The sequence below is a fragment of the Aythya marila genome (genome assembly GCF_965140915.1).
Source record: "Aythya marila genome assembly, chromosome: 18".
NCBI classification, from domain to species: domain Eukaryota; kingdom Metazoa; phylum Chordata; class Aves; order Anseriformes; family Anatidae; genus Aythya; species Aythya marila.
The window spans coordinates 4,184,755-4,202,522 of record NC_139059.1 but is presented as its reverse complement, the minus strand read 5'-3'; the positions used below and the strand labels follow the sequence as shown (position 1 = coordinate 4,202,522).

Below are 17,768 nucleotides of genomic sequence, written 5' to 3'. Positions count from 1 at the left end.
TTGCAGTTTTTTGCTGATCGTGTTGTAGTAACCACATTTCGACAGGTAGGGGAAGAAAGAAAGAAGGGAGGAAAATAAGAACTGAAGAAAGAGGAAGGAACTGCAGAAGAGGGAAATGCCTCCGCTTCCTCCCTCCTCTGCTGATTGTTTGTTTGGGGTTTTTTAGACATGAAAGTTAACATAAGGATTAGGAAGGAGCTTGTCTGTCCTCTGCTTGCAGCCAGAGGCAGGCTCTGGGTCCTGATGCTCCGGGAGCAGGGGACCGGAGCCGGTGACCGCGGTGCCACGTCAGCATCCTGCGTGTTCCTGCCCTGTGACTGCCGACAAAGGTGGCTATTGAGGGGCTGCAGTGCCTGCTCTGAGCAGTTGTGCTGTGGGAGCGGGGCTGAAAAGGCCAGCTGGGCTCCGTGCAGGCAGCTGATCGGGCACATGAGCCTGCTCGGCACTTCCTTTCCCTCCAGCTTCCTACCAGAAGGTCTGCAGGGCGCTGTGCGGGATGGCTGAGGCTGTGGTGTGCCAGGCAGGTGGGGGCCAGCAGTGCGTATAAATGGGCTCCCTGGGTGAGCAAGCAATGTTTGCTTCATTGGGGTGCTGTGTCTGACACAGCAGAGGACTGTAAAGCTGCGCCTTCAGATGCTGCATCCTCAGCTGCTCTTCTCTCTGTAGCTACTGGAAAGGGTGCAAGGGGCTGTGAGCCCTTCACTTAGTGTGCCCTATATGCTGCATGTGAAAAATTTGGATGCACGAGGCCATTAAAGTCAATGGAAATATTCTGATGGCTTGAGGTAGAGAGGAGCTTGGATCTTGCTTTGCCACTGAAAAACCTCTGATGCCGGGGGCTGTTCTGGGCAGATGGCAGGCAGAGGAGCAGCTTGGCCAGAGCAGGGAGCTGGTTCTTGGGACCAATGTGGGTCCCAAGGAGGGGCCTGCAGCTCACTGAGGGTGAAATCGGAGCCTTGCACCCCTAAAAGGGGATCCTGAACTGTGCCCTGTGGGGCTCCAGGCCTGAAGCAAGCAAAGATGCTTTATTATAGCAGGGCTGGTCCAAGGGCTGGGCTTGAGGCACGAAGTTTGGAGGAGACCACAGCAGCAGAACCTGCAGACCTTATGCCGTCCTGGTGGGGCCCAGGCAGAGCACAACAGCCCCTCCTCAGGGACCTTTTGGCTCCTAACTGCTTTTTTCAGGCAAGGAGTCTGAACTGGCCTGAAGCAGGAGAACTGATATGTCCCCCAAATGTTATCTACAGTCCTGCAAGGGCAGACACTGGTTTTGCGTGTAGGAATGCTGAATTAAAAAGCATGAGCAAAAATCCCTAGCAGCCCTGCTTTCCTGCGCCATGTCTTTCATTCATATCCCGTAGCACTCCAGCTGCCCTGCAGAGACCTGGCACGGCTGCTCCATTCTGTGTCAGCCTTCACCTCCGATGCTAACAGGAAACAATCCACAAAGATCAGGCGCTTCAGTTTTGCTCCCCTGGGCCCCCCAAATGAGAGCACACCCCTCCAAGCAGCCACAAAGCAAACAAATGGGCTTTTCCTCCACCCCTTGATTTTATTTATTTATTTATTTATTTATTTATTTTTTGTCAGCTGAGGGTGCAATAGCAGAATGCAGGAAAACGTAGCTGTTTATTTTCCTCCTTTGCAATTGCTAACTACAGACATCCCCTACGTGCAGCTCCAGGAGTGAACAAAATGATTCTGTTCAGACAGTATCTGCTCCAGAGCATAAAGTTACTCAGCATTTGCAGCACCAGGCCATTGTAGATGTTTTTATTCTGTCTCTACTTTGCACTTAGACTGACATATTATGGATGACTCCAATTAACAGTGCATGAGCATAAACAATGCTTTACTCATACATTACAAATCGAAAGATTTTTTGTGTGTGTGCTTGCAAAAACGTATTCGTGTTCAGAATTTCTTTATGCAAAGCTGAAAGCACCTAAGCTCCAGGCCGGGGAGGTTTGGGGAGCGGGGTGGGGAGGAGCTGGCTGCACCATGCTGTGCAAACAAACTGCTGGTTTTGAAAGCAGACCTAGAGGAGTTTGCAAATGCATCTATTTAAGCAAGCAACCCATCTGCTACTACCAATAATGGATGCACAGACCAATTGGGTATTTGCTCAGCTCACAGGCCAATGAGTTTTGTGTATGTTACATGATTTGCACAAATCGATAGGTAATGTAGACACACATGCCCACATCTGGAACACAAGCCATGAAGGCAGGGATTTGAACAGTGACCTAGTTAGCACCTAGCAGCGCCTGGATCGTCAGGGTGAAAATATAATATTTTTCTTCTTTTTAATGAACTGCTAGATTTTATTAGGCTGCCTGTACCAATGCATGTTTCATGAGGCTGCGTGACTCCTGCAGGATGCAGCTACCACAAGAACTGGGCTTGGAGCTGCTTCAGGTACCTGGCTGGCCAAGGAGGAAAGCTCCAAATCACACATGAATGCAGCGCAGCTGGCTGAGGACCTGCCCCGCTCCCAGCACTGCCAAGTACGTGGCCGTGCCTTCCGATTCCAGCTGTGGAACTAGGGAAAGGAAAGCTTTATACAGGAAAAGAAAACAAGTTAGTCCCTTATGGGACATAACCACCCCCAACGACAGAAATATGTGTGGGCTTCTCTGCAAAGTGCTGTGTAGTGGGGAGCTATACTCAGAGCTCCTTGCAGAAAAGTAACACTAGGGCTCGTCTCCTTGCAATGGAACTGGGGCTCTGGTGGTTGTGGCACACGTGGGTCCCATCCATGTGCTTCAGATTTCCTTAAACTGGCAGATGTGGAGCTCCTGAGCCCTTCAGGGTGTCCACTGTCCCCGTTTCCCATGTCCATCTCCCACCAGTTCCTTCTGTGGTGGCACCTCACGTTCCAGAAGTTTCCCTTCTGCCAGAAATATTTGTAGAAATTGTGCTTTATTATATATATATATATTTACCACGCTTAGGAATGCATGCAGAAATTTCAAGGGGTCGGGGGTGTGTGTGTGGTGCATGTGTTTGCCCTGGAGCTTGATGGAGGGAGCTGCACTCTCCCAGCAAAACCCAGGAGCAGTTTCTGCAATACACTGGTGGGAAAGGTGGAGGCCTCAGACTTTGATTTTATGACCTTGCAATGCCCAGAGGCTCAAACCCGTGACAAAAGTCTCACTGGTCAAGGCAATTACTAAATAGGAGAAAGGAGGGTGGAACAGGAACCTCTCCTCTCTCCAGATTACAAATGTAACAACCCATGAGCTGCAATAATTCTGCAAAAGGTGCTCTCAGGAGTGTTTTTCCCAGTGAATGTAGTCATAAATAATAATAATAAAAAAATGCATGCGTGTATTTTACAAAGCAAGGGAAAATTTTCTTCCTCTTCAAGTCCATAGTCTGCAAATAATTTGTGAACAAGAGAAGCAGCTCCATCTATCTTGCGCTGTATTTGTTACAAATCATTTGCTCATGTGTAAATCTTCCTGCCAGGGCAGGAGCAGCAAATCCTCCTTCAGTCTTTGTCCTCTGAAAAACTTTCACTAAACATGAAAATTTGAACAAAAAAGTAGCAGGTGTGCAGGTGCGAGCCGGGATAGATGCATTCCCGGTGCCCTGAGTGAGTGTGAAGCTGCTGCTGGCTGTGGGGCTGGGTGTCTGCCTGGCACACAGGGCTGAACTGAAAGGGCTCGTCATTTTGCAGGAAAACAAAAGCCAAGCCTAAAAGGCCACCCTCAGTACCTGCTTCCATCCATAGACTGCCTAGAGCAAGCAAGCAAATGGCCACTATCCATTTGAAATACATTAGAGCATCCCATCTGGAAAAAAATATCTCATTTTTTAAAGCTCACAGCAAGTCCCTAGATGGCAACACTGCTCTTTCTGACCCTGGTATAGTGTTGTGAGCCTTGTCGTGGTTGACAGATCTCCTAAAGCTCCTGCTTTGGAGATTATGTGATTAAGCAAGACCTTAAACTTCCACTCACAAACAAAAATGAGAAAAAGTGTATGTGTTTAGTGCTGGTGGGGGCAAAGAACAGCTGAAAACTGTGGTTGCTGCAAGGATCTGCAATCTGATGGCAAATCAAAAGAACAACCAATACTGCTGAGAATTTATCCAGCCAGGTGGCAAGCAGTGGGATGCAAGGAAATGATCTTAGTTTGTGCTAGGGGAGGGGTAGATTGGACATTTGGAAGAATTTCTTCATGGGGAGGATGGTCAAGTACTGGAACGGGCTGCCCAGGGCTGTGGTGGAGCCCCCATCCCTGGGGGTGTTTAAGGGACGTGACTGTGGCATTTCTATGTGGTACTGAAGGACAAGGCTTAGTGACAGGACTCAGCAGGTTGGGTTGATGGTTTGACTTGGTGATCTAGATGGCCTTTTCCAGCCTAGATGATTCTATGATTCTGCGGAAAGAAATAACAGGATTTTAAAGCCAAGTTCATGATATTGCAAGTCATGACTCATGAATCCTAAATGCTTTGAGCTGCCTGTGCAGCTGAAAACCCAGACAAGTAAAAACTGTCCCATCTGCAAGCTTGTGCCCTCTGCAAGCTCTCTGTGGGCGAGGAGCAGTTCTCCATCACTGCTCACAGCACATGGCCCTGTGAACATAATTCCAAGTGCAGACATAGGTTGGACAGTCAAGGAAAAAAAATGCCCACCCGACCCTGCTCCAGATATTTTCCTGGAAAAAGCTATCAGAGACCTTAAGGATGAGGACACCTTTGATGTGAGTCCTGTTTCTCACACCTGTTCAATCTGTAGATCTGAGAAAGCTATTAGCATTTCGCTTTTAATCTGTGTTTGTTCACTGCAGACTCTGTGCAGGTCTGCCCTGCCTGTGCACAGCCCTCACAGTGCTGCAGCTCCGCTTGCACGTACTCGTGAACGGCTCTTGTTTCGCTTAAATGCCAAACCGACTGAGAGGAGCAGCGATTTAGTTATGCCAGAGATAAGATACTTTTGCTCGTCTCTTGATTAGATGACTTTTCGAGCCAGCTAGCACAGTGCAAATTGTGAATTGCAAATATTATAATCAAATATACAGTTTGAGTTTCATCCTGAGTTAATTACCTGAGTCGTATACATCTGTTAGCTACGATAAATTACAGCAGAAATGGAGAATTTGATTGCAATATTCACTCTTTGGATTATCTGCAGGTCAAGTATTCATTGAAGAGATTCATGAATAATTTTGAATAACTGGACCAATATATTTAGAAACCAGACAATCTGCATACAGGGAGACAAAAAGCGCCAAATAAATTATACATTGTGTCCTTTTCTTGCAGCTCTGCAAATGGATTTTGACTGCCTTATCACACTGCCGACTATATCTATTTTTTCCAATAAACCTCACATTTCTCTGCTGTATCGCTTACCAGGCAAAGATGAAAGGCAGCGAAGCGCGACCCCAGCCATCCAGCTCCGCAGGGGTTGTTTTCCCCTTAGAAAAACCTAAATTATACAGCAGAGTGTCTGTGAAACAGTTAAATTGACGAGAGCAAGGCAAATCTAAGCACAGTAGGTGAGAATATTTCACGTTAGGAAGGGAAGAAACCCGGCGGGTGCAAGGCGAGAGGCAAGGCCCCAAAGCACGATGCCACACGCCATCTTGTGTCAGGCCATGGGAGCAGCTGGATGCTCCTGCCCCAATTTCCAGCCTTCTGACGTCATTTCAGTGCTGGGGGACGAGAGGGGGGTTGTTTGTTTTTCTCTGCATCCCAAACATTGCAAAAATTGGAAGCTGTGGCTGTGTGGGATCTGGGGTTTGCCGTGGTGGGCGCAGCAGTTGTGCATGTGTATGGTCAGCTGCTGGTGCTTGGGTTTGTCTCCTGTGACCACAGTGGTATGGTTGGACATCACTGGACAGGATCTGGACATGAACTGGACATGGAGAGCTCTGCTGAGGGCCATAGGTTGCAGAGGTTCTGGTCTGTGCTGGTCCCACAGCCTTCAAAGGATGTCCTGGAACAAAACGCAGTCACGGGTGCGTGTCTGAGGCTCATGTGTGTGACTTGTGGCTTTGTTTCTGGGGGGGCTCAGCCCCCGCTTTTCCTTCGCTGGAGCACAGAAGTGTGGTCAATCCCCATTGTGGTTATTCTTGCTGAGTTTTCCATGCTGTCTGTGGGATTTTGGAGGCACTAGCAGGGAGCAGAGAGACAGGGACTCAGACCGGAGGGCAGCACAGCTGCTGCCCGTGCCACTTTGGGAAGCAACGGGGCCAGATTTACATTTATTTTCCTAGATATTGCCAATTAGCATGTATATTCCTGCAGGTGATAGAGATGTCTGCTTGGCTTTTCCAAATAAACCCAGGTGAATGAAAAGTAATAGAAATGAATTTGCTTTCAAGTTCCTAAATGCTGCTGGCAGCTGTTATCCTTATGCATCAAACTACCTTTGAAAATCTATCTGCGACGAACTCGGAGCAGCCCCTTGCTCCCCAGGGTCGTGGGTCCTGTCCTGCTCTGGGTGACCACCACGGCATTTCAGAGCAGCCCCTCTCCGTGAGCAGCTCTCCAGCCTTGAAACCTTCAGCTGAGCCTGGCCATCATCTGTGTGGCCTGAGCTGAGCTCTGCTAGGTGGGTTCAAGGCAGAGACCCAGAATTCAGAGAGCAGCAAACTGAGGGGAATTCAGTCCCAAATCATCTAGGTTTCCAATAAGAATAGCTTGTTTGAAGGTATCACTGCAATGCGAAGTTACAGCTTGTTTTTCCCCCCATGTATATTAATCAATATTGTATTTCATCTGCTATTTTGTCATCCTGTCACTTGGTATTACAGTGTCCTTCTACAGCTCCTCTGTCGGCTTGTCTTTTTGCAGTCCTAAATGACTTGGTATTGACAACGAAGCTGGTAACCTGCCTCTCCAATCCCTTTCCAGATCATTTCCATTAAGCAGCCCAGGCCATCGTACATGTCCCCAGGGGACTCTGCCAATGACTTCCCTTCATTATGAAAGCTGACCTTTCATTCTCACCCCTTCTTTCCTTTGTTTAACCAGTCCTTGGCTCAATAGACTGCTTTATGTCTCACTATAGGACAGCTAAGTTTCTTTAAAGATCTTGGGTGAGAACTCCCCCCAGAGCCTTTCCGAAATCCAAGTCAGCTCTATCAGCTGGACCATCTCTGTTCTCGTGACTGCTTCAAAGAGTTACGGAGCACTGCTTCACCCCGATGAAGTTTGCAGACCAGACTCTTCCTTTTTACACCACACTCATTCATCTGGTGAGTTTTGCTCTCTTTTACACTTTCTACCAGACTTGCTGAGTTCTTGTGACCAGTTCCCGGGAACCCTTTTCTAAAATTAGCCCCATGTTTGCCACCTTCCAGCCCTCCGGTCCTGCAAAGAAGCAAGCAAAGGTTATCCGCTGCAGTTAATAGTTAAGCAATTTCTTATGTGAGTACTTTTACCCTTGGGTGAATACCATCTGATTCTGGAGATTTATTACTGCTATTTTTTTTGTTTATTTCAAGCAGTAGTGGAAGTAATGTCCTTTACGCATGTTACAGTACCCACTTTGATCTGAGCGTGCTGCTAGGAGTGGAGCAAAGGAGGAAGAGAAGGTACAGACTCCTTAAGGGGTAGTTCCTTTTCATGCCAGTTAATCCAGTCCAACTACCGTGTCATCGTGCCAGTTTAAGGTGTAAAAATGCTCTCCCTCCTCCCTCTTTTCCTCATTCTCTTTTTCCAGCCTCCTCCTTTCCTCCTGCATTTCTTGATTTCACTGTGACAAATGAGAGGGTAGGCATTGCCAGGTGGGACGAGACCCATGGGCCTTTGTGTCCTGTAACCACCACACAGAGGTGGCACCACGGAGGGTTGTCTGAGCAGAGAGACTGATAGACCCAGAGTAAAACACCAAAATTGGAACTTTCTGGCTGAAATCTGAACTGCAGAGCAGCCTTTGCAAGACTTTCCATTGAGTTTCTAAGCTCTTGGGCCTGAATGTCATATCATTTGCCCAGCCATAAATAGCTGTGAATTAAGCAGGCTGTGCTGCTTTTTTGGCTAACAGATATGTCCAATAATGCTGCAGTGTTATCTTCATATCCCACTGGTGTTTGCATTGTAGATCAGGAGCTCAAGCTGGCATTTTTTTCAAGATTTAAAGAGCTGGCAGAACATTTATTCAGTTGTGCAACCTCCATTCACAGTATTTCTCAGATCCTGAGCATGGGGCTCATTTTTTGTCCTTTGACAGCCGCTGTAAATCAATAAGGCAGTTGGAGGTCACTTGTAGTCAATCAGTAACCAGAGCCTGCAAAGAGGAAAACACTAAATATTTGCTATAAAAACACAGGCTCCAGGCTCGCAGCTCTGGCTCGGGGTGACGTGCTCACAGCTGAGGAGCAGCAAAGGGCTCTCACTGACTCCAGCAGCTCCCAGCACCCGGGGCCTCTGGAAACCTGGCTCTGCACAACCCTGATGTAGATATCCAGCCCGGCCATAATCTTTTCCTGGCAATTGGCTATATGAGAATTTCACGCTATGTGCACATGGGGCGAATTTCAGTGAACCAGGCACGAGGTGCTTCATGTGGAGGAAGCAGGGCTCGTGTTGCATGGTGCTTGTTTGGTGCCAGCTGCATTATTCCTTCTTTTTGCAGGAAGCCGTGCAGCAGTTTTGCTTCAGCCACCGCCCTCAGGAGCCCAGGCCCACGGCAGGCAGTAATTCTTGCAGGGGTCCCTAATTCCCTTTGAAACAACTGGGAGCTAAGCTCTTAAATACCCCTGCCATCTGAATCATGTTCCAGTGGTGTCACCATCTCTGTTTGCTCCTACTTCTGGAGCTGGTTGCCCATCAAAGCTTCTGCCTGACCTCATCTCTGACTCCCACAACGCGAATATTTCCTCTTTCTCAATTTCCTCTTTCCCTTGACCTTAGCTGCTCCAGGGTTTGTGCTGATGCAGGCCCCTACCTCTGAGAATTACGCAGCCACCTCTCTGTGCTTGCTCCCTTGGGGCCCTCACGCCCTGTGCTGCCAGGTCCCATAACACGGGCGTGCTCTGTCAGAGGCTTCTCGCCGTCACTTTTTTGCTGGTATTTTGTCCCTCTGCTAATAGAGCTTGGCTGTGCAGATGGTTTGCACAGTAACCTGTGACTCATTTTCAGATCCATGTGCTGGATGGTTTCCATTCAGCTGTAGCTGCAGGGTTTGCAGATCAATGCGTTGCACTTTTCATTGTCACTCCAGACCGGGAGGTGGGCAAGTGGTGCTGGTGCCAGCGGCTCTGTGTGCCCCTGGATCACTCACTGTCTGTGCATTCCTGCAGCTCAAGGGTCCGGCACACCTCCGGCTCCATCCTGAGCCCTGCAGAGGTCCCTGCAGGTCTCTGTCCCTGCAGGTCCCTGTCCCTTCTCCCTCTCCTCCCACACATGGGCTCTACCTGCTGCCAAGCTCGGCACAAGTCCCAGGACCTGCAGACCTCCTGCTCTGCCCAAACTCAGTGCCAGCCCAACAAACACAGGTGGGTGTCCATGGAAATGCTGCTGCTCTCCATGCTTGGACACGTTTGACTCAGCTCTGCCCCAGAGGCTGCTGGCCTTTGCCATGTGCTTTGAAGAGGGTCTTCTGCCTCCAGCTCCACCACCGTGTTCTTTCCCAGCCTGCGTCAAAGCCAGGAGAGAAATTGAACAGGCTTTTCCCTTTCTCTCACACTTTTGATACAAACCGGCATTTCCATCCAGCTTTCTGACAACCTCAAGGTTGCCTTGAAATATGCACCCTAGAGAACAGGGCAGAAAACTGTGTGTGAACAATGCGAGAGGGATTTTCTGATCAGGAGCTCTGTGCAAGTACCTATTAGCCTTGCAAGGGCTTTAACTACATCCTTCAGTGCTTGGCCCTGTGCGTGTGCTTTCCTCGGGCTGGCTGACTGGTCAGACTTGAATTTTAGGCTTCTTAAAGGTTTAATAAGAGGCTGAACTAAAATATTAGCTTCGAGTGGCAAGCTAAGCTCTTCAAGGTCAGAAGGTGGAGAGGCTCTGCTCATGGCAGCCCTGTGCCCAGGGGAGGTGCTGCTGGGATGGCCAGGGATGGATTTCCCCCCGAGAGGGGATGCCCATGGCACAGCTCCTTCTGCCTTGGGGAGCAGCAGTTCTCAGACTGCATTTAGACATAAGCACAGTAATGTGCTTGCTGGAAAAGCCATGCATCAGCTACTTTTTGCTCTCAGCAGCTTTTGCATCCCAGCTCTTCTGGAACAACCGGGTATGTCTCCAGAGCCGCTCAAACACTCCCACACTTGCAAAATCCTTTAGCTTCTGGAAGAAAGAACCATATAAAGCCAGTCTTTATTAAACCTCCATGTTCCAATGCCTCAGCATTGGAAAGTGTGGCAGGAACATGCCACTTCCTACAGCTTCCTTGTATGACAGATGCCACGGCCTGGGCTCGGGGCAGTGGGACTGGCACCTCGTGGCCCCAGGAAGGAGTTGTCACGAGAATACAGGCAAGTGTTATGAACCTTTAATTGGCATTTTTCTCACTTACGCATAGGAAAGGGGCAACACAAAAAGCAAGCGGGTATTTTCTTGGTCAGCAGTCTGATCCAGGCTCCTCTCCCTCCCACCCAGCTTCTTCCAGAATTACACACGTAAGCAGAGATTTAGATCAGTTCCCAAGCCCAGACCACCAGGAGAGAAGCCCAGCCCTCTTCCTCCTTGGGGTCCCTGCCCATCACTTGGCTGCTGAGCCCAAAACCCACCATGAAAACTGGAGTAGGGCTCCACTTTTAACTTCTCAATTCACCTTCCCCACTCTTAGATTTCTTTCCTGCAACCCCTGACAGTTGCAAAACACCCGATGTGTGCAAGCTTTGGGGATGTAGAGGCTTGTATGCGATGCTGAAGTGCAACACCTGCTTCTTTCATCTCCTTCTGCCAGGCCTTATCATACATGAATGCGCAGGAGCAGGCAGGGCCCCCAGCCCACCCGTTGGATGTCAGCATGGAGCAGTGCTCACTGCACCTCCCTCAGCTCCCTGAGGTGGGGCTGGGGGCTGCTCCAGCCCTCGGTTGCTTTCTGTGCCATGATGGGCACTGCAGAGACCCAACCAAGAGGTGCCTTGGATGAGGTGACCCACCCCAACCAAGAGGTGCTATGGATGAGACTCACCGTGTAGCCCTCACGTCCCACTTTGACAGGCAAGGACATTCCCCAGTAGAGGCAGGATTTTTCCAGGATCAACCTTTTCTTTATTTAAGGATTTTTTACATAGGCAAATGTTACATTTTTGGGACACACACATGTTAAAATGTGTATATGCAAGCTCACACCCACAGCCCACACCGTCTTTCTTGGGGTTTTTATTCATGCACGTATATACAGTGGCCTAGCACAAAATGTTTTCCATCATTTGAAAGCATGCCCTAAAAGGCTCAAATTGATAAATATCTTTAAACTGTCTACTGAGTGTGTCTGTGTCTATGCATTTGTGCTTCACTGGCGTTGTGTCTGTGCATGTGTGAAAAGTCTGCAGACTGTGTATTGCACTTTTCTATTTTGGATTTCATTTTGCTTTTATTTTACTTTCTTGCCTATAAAAACAGGCTTTCTGGTGAAATTAAGCAATAAATCACTGCATGTGCTCAGATGGAAAGGATTTTCAAAAGCAAAACAGCTGGCAGCACACTGCCATCCTCCTGCCTTGCACTTTGTGTGATAGACAGACAATATATTGATTAAAACGAAAATAGGAAAGTGCAATAGAATAAGGGTGTTTGCTGACATTGTTCTTATGACAGAAAAGTAATTTCAGGGGTGAGAGTGTGCCTTGGGCTTTTACATGGACCTGTTGTCCTGGGTTTAGGATCAAGGGAGTTCTTCAGTGGGAGTTTTCTCAGGTAAGGATTGCCAGCAGGTAGTAGTTGCCATTCAAAAAACGAGGTACAATCCAAAGGAAACTGCTAGGAATTAAAATAAGCAAATTCATAACACATAGATTGGTTAAATGTGCGCAATTGTAAATACAGACAATAATTTACGGGCTTTTCTCGTGAAATATATTAGTGCTGCTATGAGGAGACAAAAGTGTGACTTACTTATAATGACTTACCATAACATTTCCATACTGTAAATGAGACAGATTAAGTTGACATTATATATTACTTAGCTGTGTACCAATTAACTACACAAATGCTATGAATTCCGTCATTTATGATGGAAGCTATATAAAAATTGTATAATTACTGCAGTGAGTCATCTAGTTAAATGGCATTCCTATATGGACAAATTGATTTCAATGCAAGATTAATAGCCTTTTGCTGCTGTCTTACGTGCTTGCCAAAGACCATACTACATTGTTGCTAAGCATCATTAATGGATTAAAATAAGGGTTCTGCATAATTCCTACACTGTATCTTCAAACAGCTCGTTTAGTTTGTGCACTAGCCTAGCGCTTGTTAGCCCTACATAACACACAGGTCTGGGAGGCTGACACGTGTGCAGGAGGTTAATGTAATCCTAAGAACTCTTTCAAAAGCTCGCAGGTTTTCTTATGGATGACTTCGCGGAGTTTCCGTACACGCCGGATGCTGGAGGTCCCCACAAAGCTGTCTGGCTGTAGGACAGCCATGCCATTGTGGACGTCTCCCATGATGATGAGCTGGCCATCCACTGTGGTCATGTTGGGACACGGGCAGCTCCAGTCCATGTTCAAAAGCGTGATTTCTAGTGGTTCCTTCCCCAGGAATTTTAATCCCATTTTTTCATCTTTGAGAATCTCCTCCACTGTCACCAGGGCGTGTCCTGAGTCTTGATCTTCGGTCAGTTCTGTGATGCGGCCCAGGATAACAAAGTCGCTTTTGCAGAAGCTGGTCACCAGCTTCTGGCGTGGCTTGCAAGCTTTGCAGTGCGTGTTCTTCGGGAAAGGGCACATCTCTTCACAGGCCTCCCGGCTCTCAAAGTTGTTCTCGTTACCTCCGCACCCGCCGTAAATGAAGGACTGGCACTGCTTTGTCAGGCTGTTGTAGGCCCACCTGGGCTCGTAGGCTTTGCAGTGGCCTTGGAGGGCTGGCAGATTGCAAATGTTGATTGGGCCATTCATGCACGTTAGCATACAGTTCTCATAGGTCTCAAAGTGGTTGAGGTTGCTGTTACAGTTCCCGTAAATGAAAGTAAAGCAGTTGTTTTTCTTTGCGTCATAGTACCACCTGGTCTGCTCTTCTCCACAGTCTTCGCTGTCTGGTTGCTTCAGGCACTCATCAGTTGGAAAGTGTGTTTTGTTCTGGGAAGCTTCTTTGGATGTGGGTTCTCCTTTGATGACTGACAAAGGGAAATCAGCCCTGAGAAGGCCACCGCTGTTTTTGGCCGTGCAGGTGTAGATGCCTGCATCTTGAAGCTGGGTGTTGTAGATGACCAGCTGGGCAATGTTGGTGACCACAACATTCCCTCTGACGTGATTTGGCTTCATGATGACTTTTTCTTTCCCATCTACCTGCTTCTCCCATGTGATTTCTGGCTTGGGCCTTCCTGTAACATCGCAGAGGAAGCTGACGGTCTCTCCCATGTAGACAGACTGATGGACGGGGTTGTTCACGAGAGCCGGCGGCAGGATGTCGATGATCGTTGTCTCGGAATAGGCAGTGGTCGGGCGAGCTGTTGTTTCTGCAGGGATAGGGCTGGTGTTCGGCCAGGTAAGGTGGTATCGACAGGTGACTACGTTCAATGTGATGCCCTTGATGCAAGCTTCTGCATCCATGTAGCACTTGTTGTAGTAGGTGAGCCCGTCGGAGGCACAAGTGAAGCTCGGCTCCTTCTCACACCTGTCCTTGCACTTGCACACAGGCTGCCCGTCCCAGATGTCGCACTCTGAGCCTTGCTGGATGCACATGAAACGGTCGCAGGTTGCCTCTTTGGGCATTCCCACTGGCCCTTTCTTCCCCTTGACGTCCATGTACCGAGCCGCCACGCAGCTCTTTGTCCCACAGACATTGGGACAGCACTTCTCAAAGGTCTCGCATTCCTGCAGGGTAAGAAAACAACCCGATTACTTGGGACAGAGTTAAGTCCTCTTTAGAGACCCAGCAAGCAGAGACCCCTGAAACTTTTAAGGTTTCAAGCTCAGTGGACCCAAGTCTGTCACTTGATCCCAAACTTGGTGTCCCCACCAGCAACAAGTGTAAACCCCTCCAGCATCTCCCAGGAGGTGGCTAACCACGTTGGGGGTTCTGAAGTGCTTCAAGAGAAGCCTCCAGAGAAGGAAAAGGTATTGCTATTTCTTAAACACTAACCACATCATAAGTCTTTCCTAGAGTCACATGGACTGCTCGACTACAGAGCTAACAACCCCCCTTCGGCACTCCGAAATGCCTGAGGACAAGCCCTGAGAAACAAGAGCGGATGGAAAGACTTATCATATGGCTGTAGGCAGTAATCCTTCTTATTTTCCACAGAAGTATGTAAAGTATTATTTGAATTCCCTGAGACTAACAGCCTACTCTTGGAGGTGAAACTGCCAAGGATTTGTAATTGTTCACATTGTAGAGGAAATAATAGAATACCTCAAAAGTAAGGAAATTCTTGCTCCAAAAATAATTTTTCTATGGTATTTAGAAAAACAAACCCCAAACAGCTCATTATGGCTTCTCTGTCCTATTTTAGTCCTATTTTCAAATGCAGCATCGCTATTCTAGTAATTTATTACACCCCATCTTAGCTACAGTCAGCTCTAAATTGTGGTTAATTTTAGGAGAATTCTTGTCTTCTCTACAGACAAGGTATTTGATGTGTGTCCACTGAATCACAGCATCCGTTTCATTAAGGATTACTTTAAGGGACCATGAACATTGCTGCCATGTACATGACAGGGCACGCTTCCACCATGTGTTAAACATCTGCAACCCCCTGAAATCCAGCAGATTTCTCTGTAAGTGAGAACAAAATGTTTTTTAAGCTACCAAACTCAATAGTTTCCCCTGAGTCCAGTATCCTTTCCTTATTGGGAAAAAGATGACCTAATAACATAACTCTTTCCCTATTTCCAGCTGCACATTACGAGGTTTCAGAAGCAAAGTTGCAAAACGGTTTCAGCTGAGGTTAAGGAGCATGGTTTAGCAAAGTCAGACTCCTGCATGTGAGTTCCCAGGACTCTGCTCAGACAAGGCTAAAGTGAGTATTTTTATCCAGTGGCTTCTGGCTTTCAGGTTTTGACCAGTAAATTATTAAAGCAATGTCCTCTGCTGCTGCTGGGTTTTTACAAGTCTCTTAATATTCATTGCTGCACCTGGTAGTTGAAATAAAGAAGGCTTTATCGGGACTGATGAAAGTAAAAAGAACACCTTCATTCGTAACACATGGGATCCATTGGAGGAAATCTCTTCATTTACTAGATGAGCCTTTTTCCCTCTTTTTTTCTTTTTTTTTTTTTTTTTTTTTTTCCTTCTCCCCACTACTTCTAGCACTGCAGAAACAACATGGCTGTAGAGCACGAACCAAATGACTTCTTTTTGCACGGTACGTGTGGCTGTCAGCCTGCTTTGGGCTGCAGGAGCATTGCCGTTGATGTAAGAGGCAGGAAGAGCAGGTATTTTCAGATGCCAGCTTGAGCTGGCAGTGCTGACAGGTTGAAAAATGTTTTTTAGGGTGGTAAGCTAAGCATAATTTGAGCTGGGAGCATCACAGAGAACATCTGCTTGGTCATTTTAACCATGCCCCTGTTCTGCACTCCGAGCACGCTTTATGTTTCAAAGTGCAGAAAAGGCTGATGATTTAAATGTTAAATCAAATGATTTCATACAGAATTCCCCCCCCCCACTCAGGAATATAAAGCATTGATGATGGCTACCAACAATAGAGAACATCGTGACACTGCTAAAATACTGTGGATTGGCCCCAAGGCATGCTGAGTTCTGGAGTATCAAATTCTGATGTTTCCTTTGACGAGAAACCAAGGAAAATGATCAAACAGAGTGCCTGCCGTACCCACAGCAGCGTAAGTGACAGCTGCCACACACCTCCCCGCTTAACTGATAATTCATCAAACCTTTTCTATTTTATATAGGTCACGGGTCAATTAAATGCGTGCATTGTCTGGATCAAGTCCAGCACGGTGCTGGTGCCTTGCTACATGGAATAGAAAGAGACTGTGGTGCAAGCAAGCAAGTTTACCACCAAAACCCACCGCCCGCACCGCAGAGATACAGAAATGTGCATCACTCACCAGGTCAGCTTCGCACTCCCTCTTGCAAGTGCTCTGCGCGTCTACCCACAGGTTGGGGTTCATGTCATTTGGGCATATCCCCGCGTGTGAATACCGTATGGGAGGTAAAGCTCTCCCTTGCAGAGAGACCTCCAGAAGCAACAGGACGCTGCTCTTCCCCAGCAAGATCCACATCCACCGAGTGAACGGCGCCAACAACATCTCAGAACTTCTCCAGGGCAGTGGCAGTGACCAAGCTGGAGGTAGTTCTTGTTTGCCTGGGGTTGCTTGTTTTGGTGAGCCTTAAATTTTTGAGGAACCCAAATGCACCTGACTTCTGTAAAAGCTTCAGCAAGCTCCTTTGCTGCCTCTCCTGATAGTGCAGCTTGGTCTGGACCTCATTGGATTAAAGGTCCTAGGAAGTTACCCCCTTATTTTAAGAGAAATGCTAATAGTCTGAGCAGAGTTAGCTCTATTTATACCCTGCCTCTGTTAACAAGTCAGAAAAAGTAAACTTGATTTCTTTGACAGGCACACGCTTCCTATGTCCTGGTGGCAGTCAGACAGATTTGTTGCAAGAAAAAAAAGCTGGAAAGAGTTTAAAAGGCTGGAACTGGCACGGTGGGACCCCTGCATGTTTCTGAATGCAGGGAGGCCTTCTTAACCCCTTTAGACCTAAAGTACTTCCCTATGCTAAGAATGGCATTTACTTCTGAAAGGGTACTTGTCTAAGTAACAGGGACCCACGATCAGGGGATTTCCCCACGGCAAGGGGCTACACAATCACTTGCTAAAGGGAACAAGTAATAGGATTGAAGCAATTAAAGCTAGAATATCATATTTTAACAAAGGAAGCAGGGAAGAAATAACTTATTTAAACTTAGAATCTGCAAAGCAGAATGTCTTCGTAACTCCCCCCCGGCGCTCCTCCGGGCTTTTTTTTCTCTGTGGTGTGGAGATTTCCAGGATGCTGCTTTTACTGCTGCCCTCCAACCCCACCAGCAAGATGTTAAAAGTGTCCCTGAATTCCTCCACATTTTCTGACAGCGAGATCCCGTCATACAGTGCATTGCTGACCCCTTTAACGGCGACAACAAAAAAAATAGTAGAAGTTCAACTCTATGGAAACCTGCATAAAGGAATGTACAGCATTTTTGCATTGGGGGGTGAAGGGGGGGGTTGGAAATTCAGTCAAGCTGAGTTTGTCGTTCCCTGATTATTACAGCAAGGGGCCGATCCTGTTTGTGCTGAACACTTGCCAAAATGCAGAGGCACACCGCAGAAGCTCGAGCTGCTCAGCACCTGGCAGGATTCGAGCCTCTGGGCTGAATTCTGGGCTGGCTTGGCCAGATCCTGCTGGGTGCCCAGGGCCTCCTGGGAGGACCAGGTGAGTTTGCATCCCAAGAGGGGTTCAGGAGGGCCGGGTCGGCAGCGCTGCTTCAGGAGAAGAGACCATGTGGGATACACGACCCCTTTTCTGCTGGAGTTATTCATGTAGGGCTGCTTTTTGTGGCTGAGCATGGGCCCAGTTCTGCCCAGTGGTGGTGGCAGCAAACCAGCATGACCAGCAGCTGCCATGGACAGGCCTAAATGCAGGCAATGCCCTAGGAACCGGGGTTCTGCTCCTCCCTGGTGCA

General features: G+C 47.9%; 1 protein-coding gene across 1 annotated transcript; it reads right to left on the bottom strand.

The window, feature by feature from the left end:
- Positions 1-12,444: 12,444 nt before the first annotated feature.
- WFIKKN2 (WAP, follistatin/kazal, immunoglobulin, kunitz and netrin domain containing 2) lies at positions 12,445-17,253 on the bottom strand (the record flags this gene model as incomplete). Its single annotated transcript, XM_082774688.1, has 2 exons — positions 16,153-17,253; positions 12,445-13,956 (listed from the first exon to the last, which is right to left on the bottom strand). The coding sequence occupies exons 1-2, from the start codon at positions 16,351-16,353 to the stop codon at positions 12,445-12,447; spliced, it is 1,713 nt and encodes a 570-aa protein (XP_082630814.1). The 5' UTR covers positions 16,354-17,253.
- Positions 17,254-17,768: the final 515 nt, after the last annotated feature.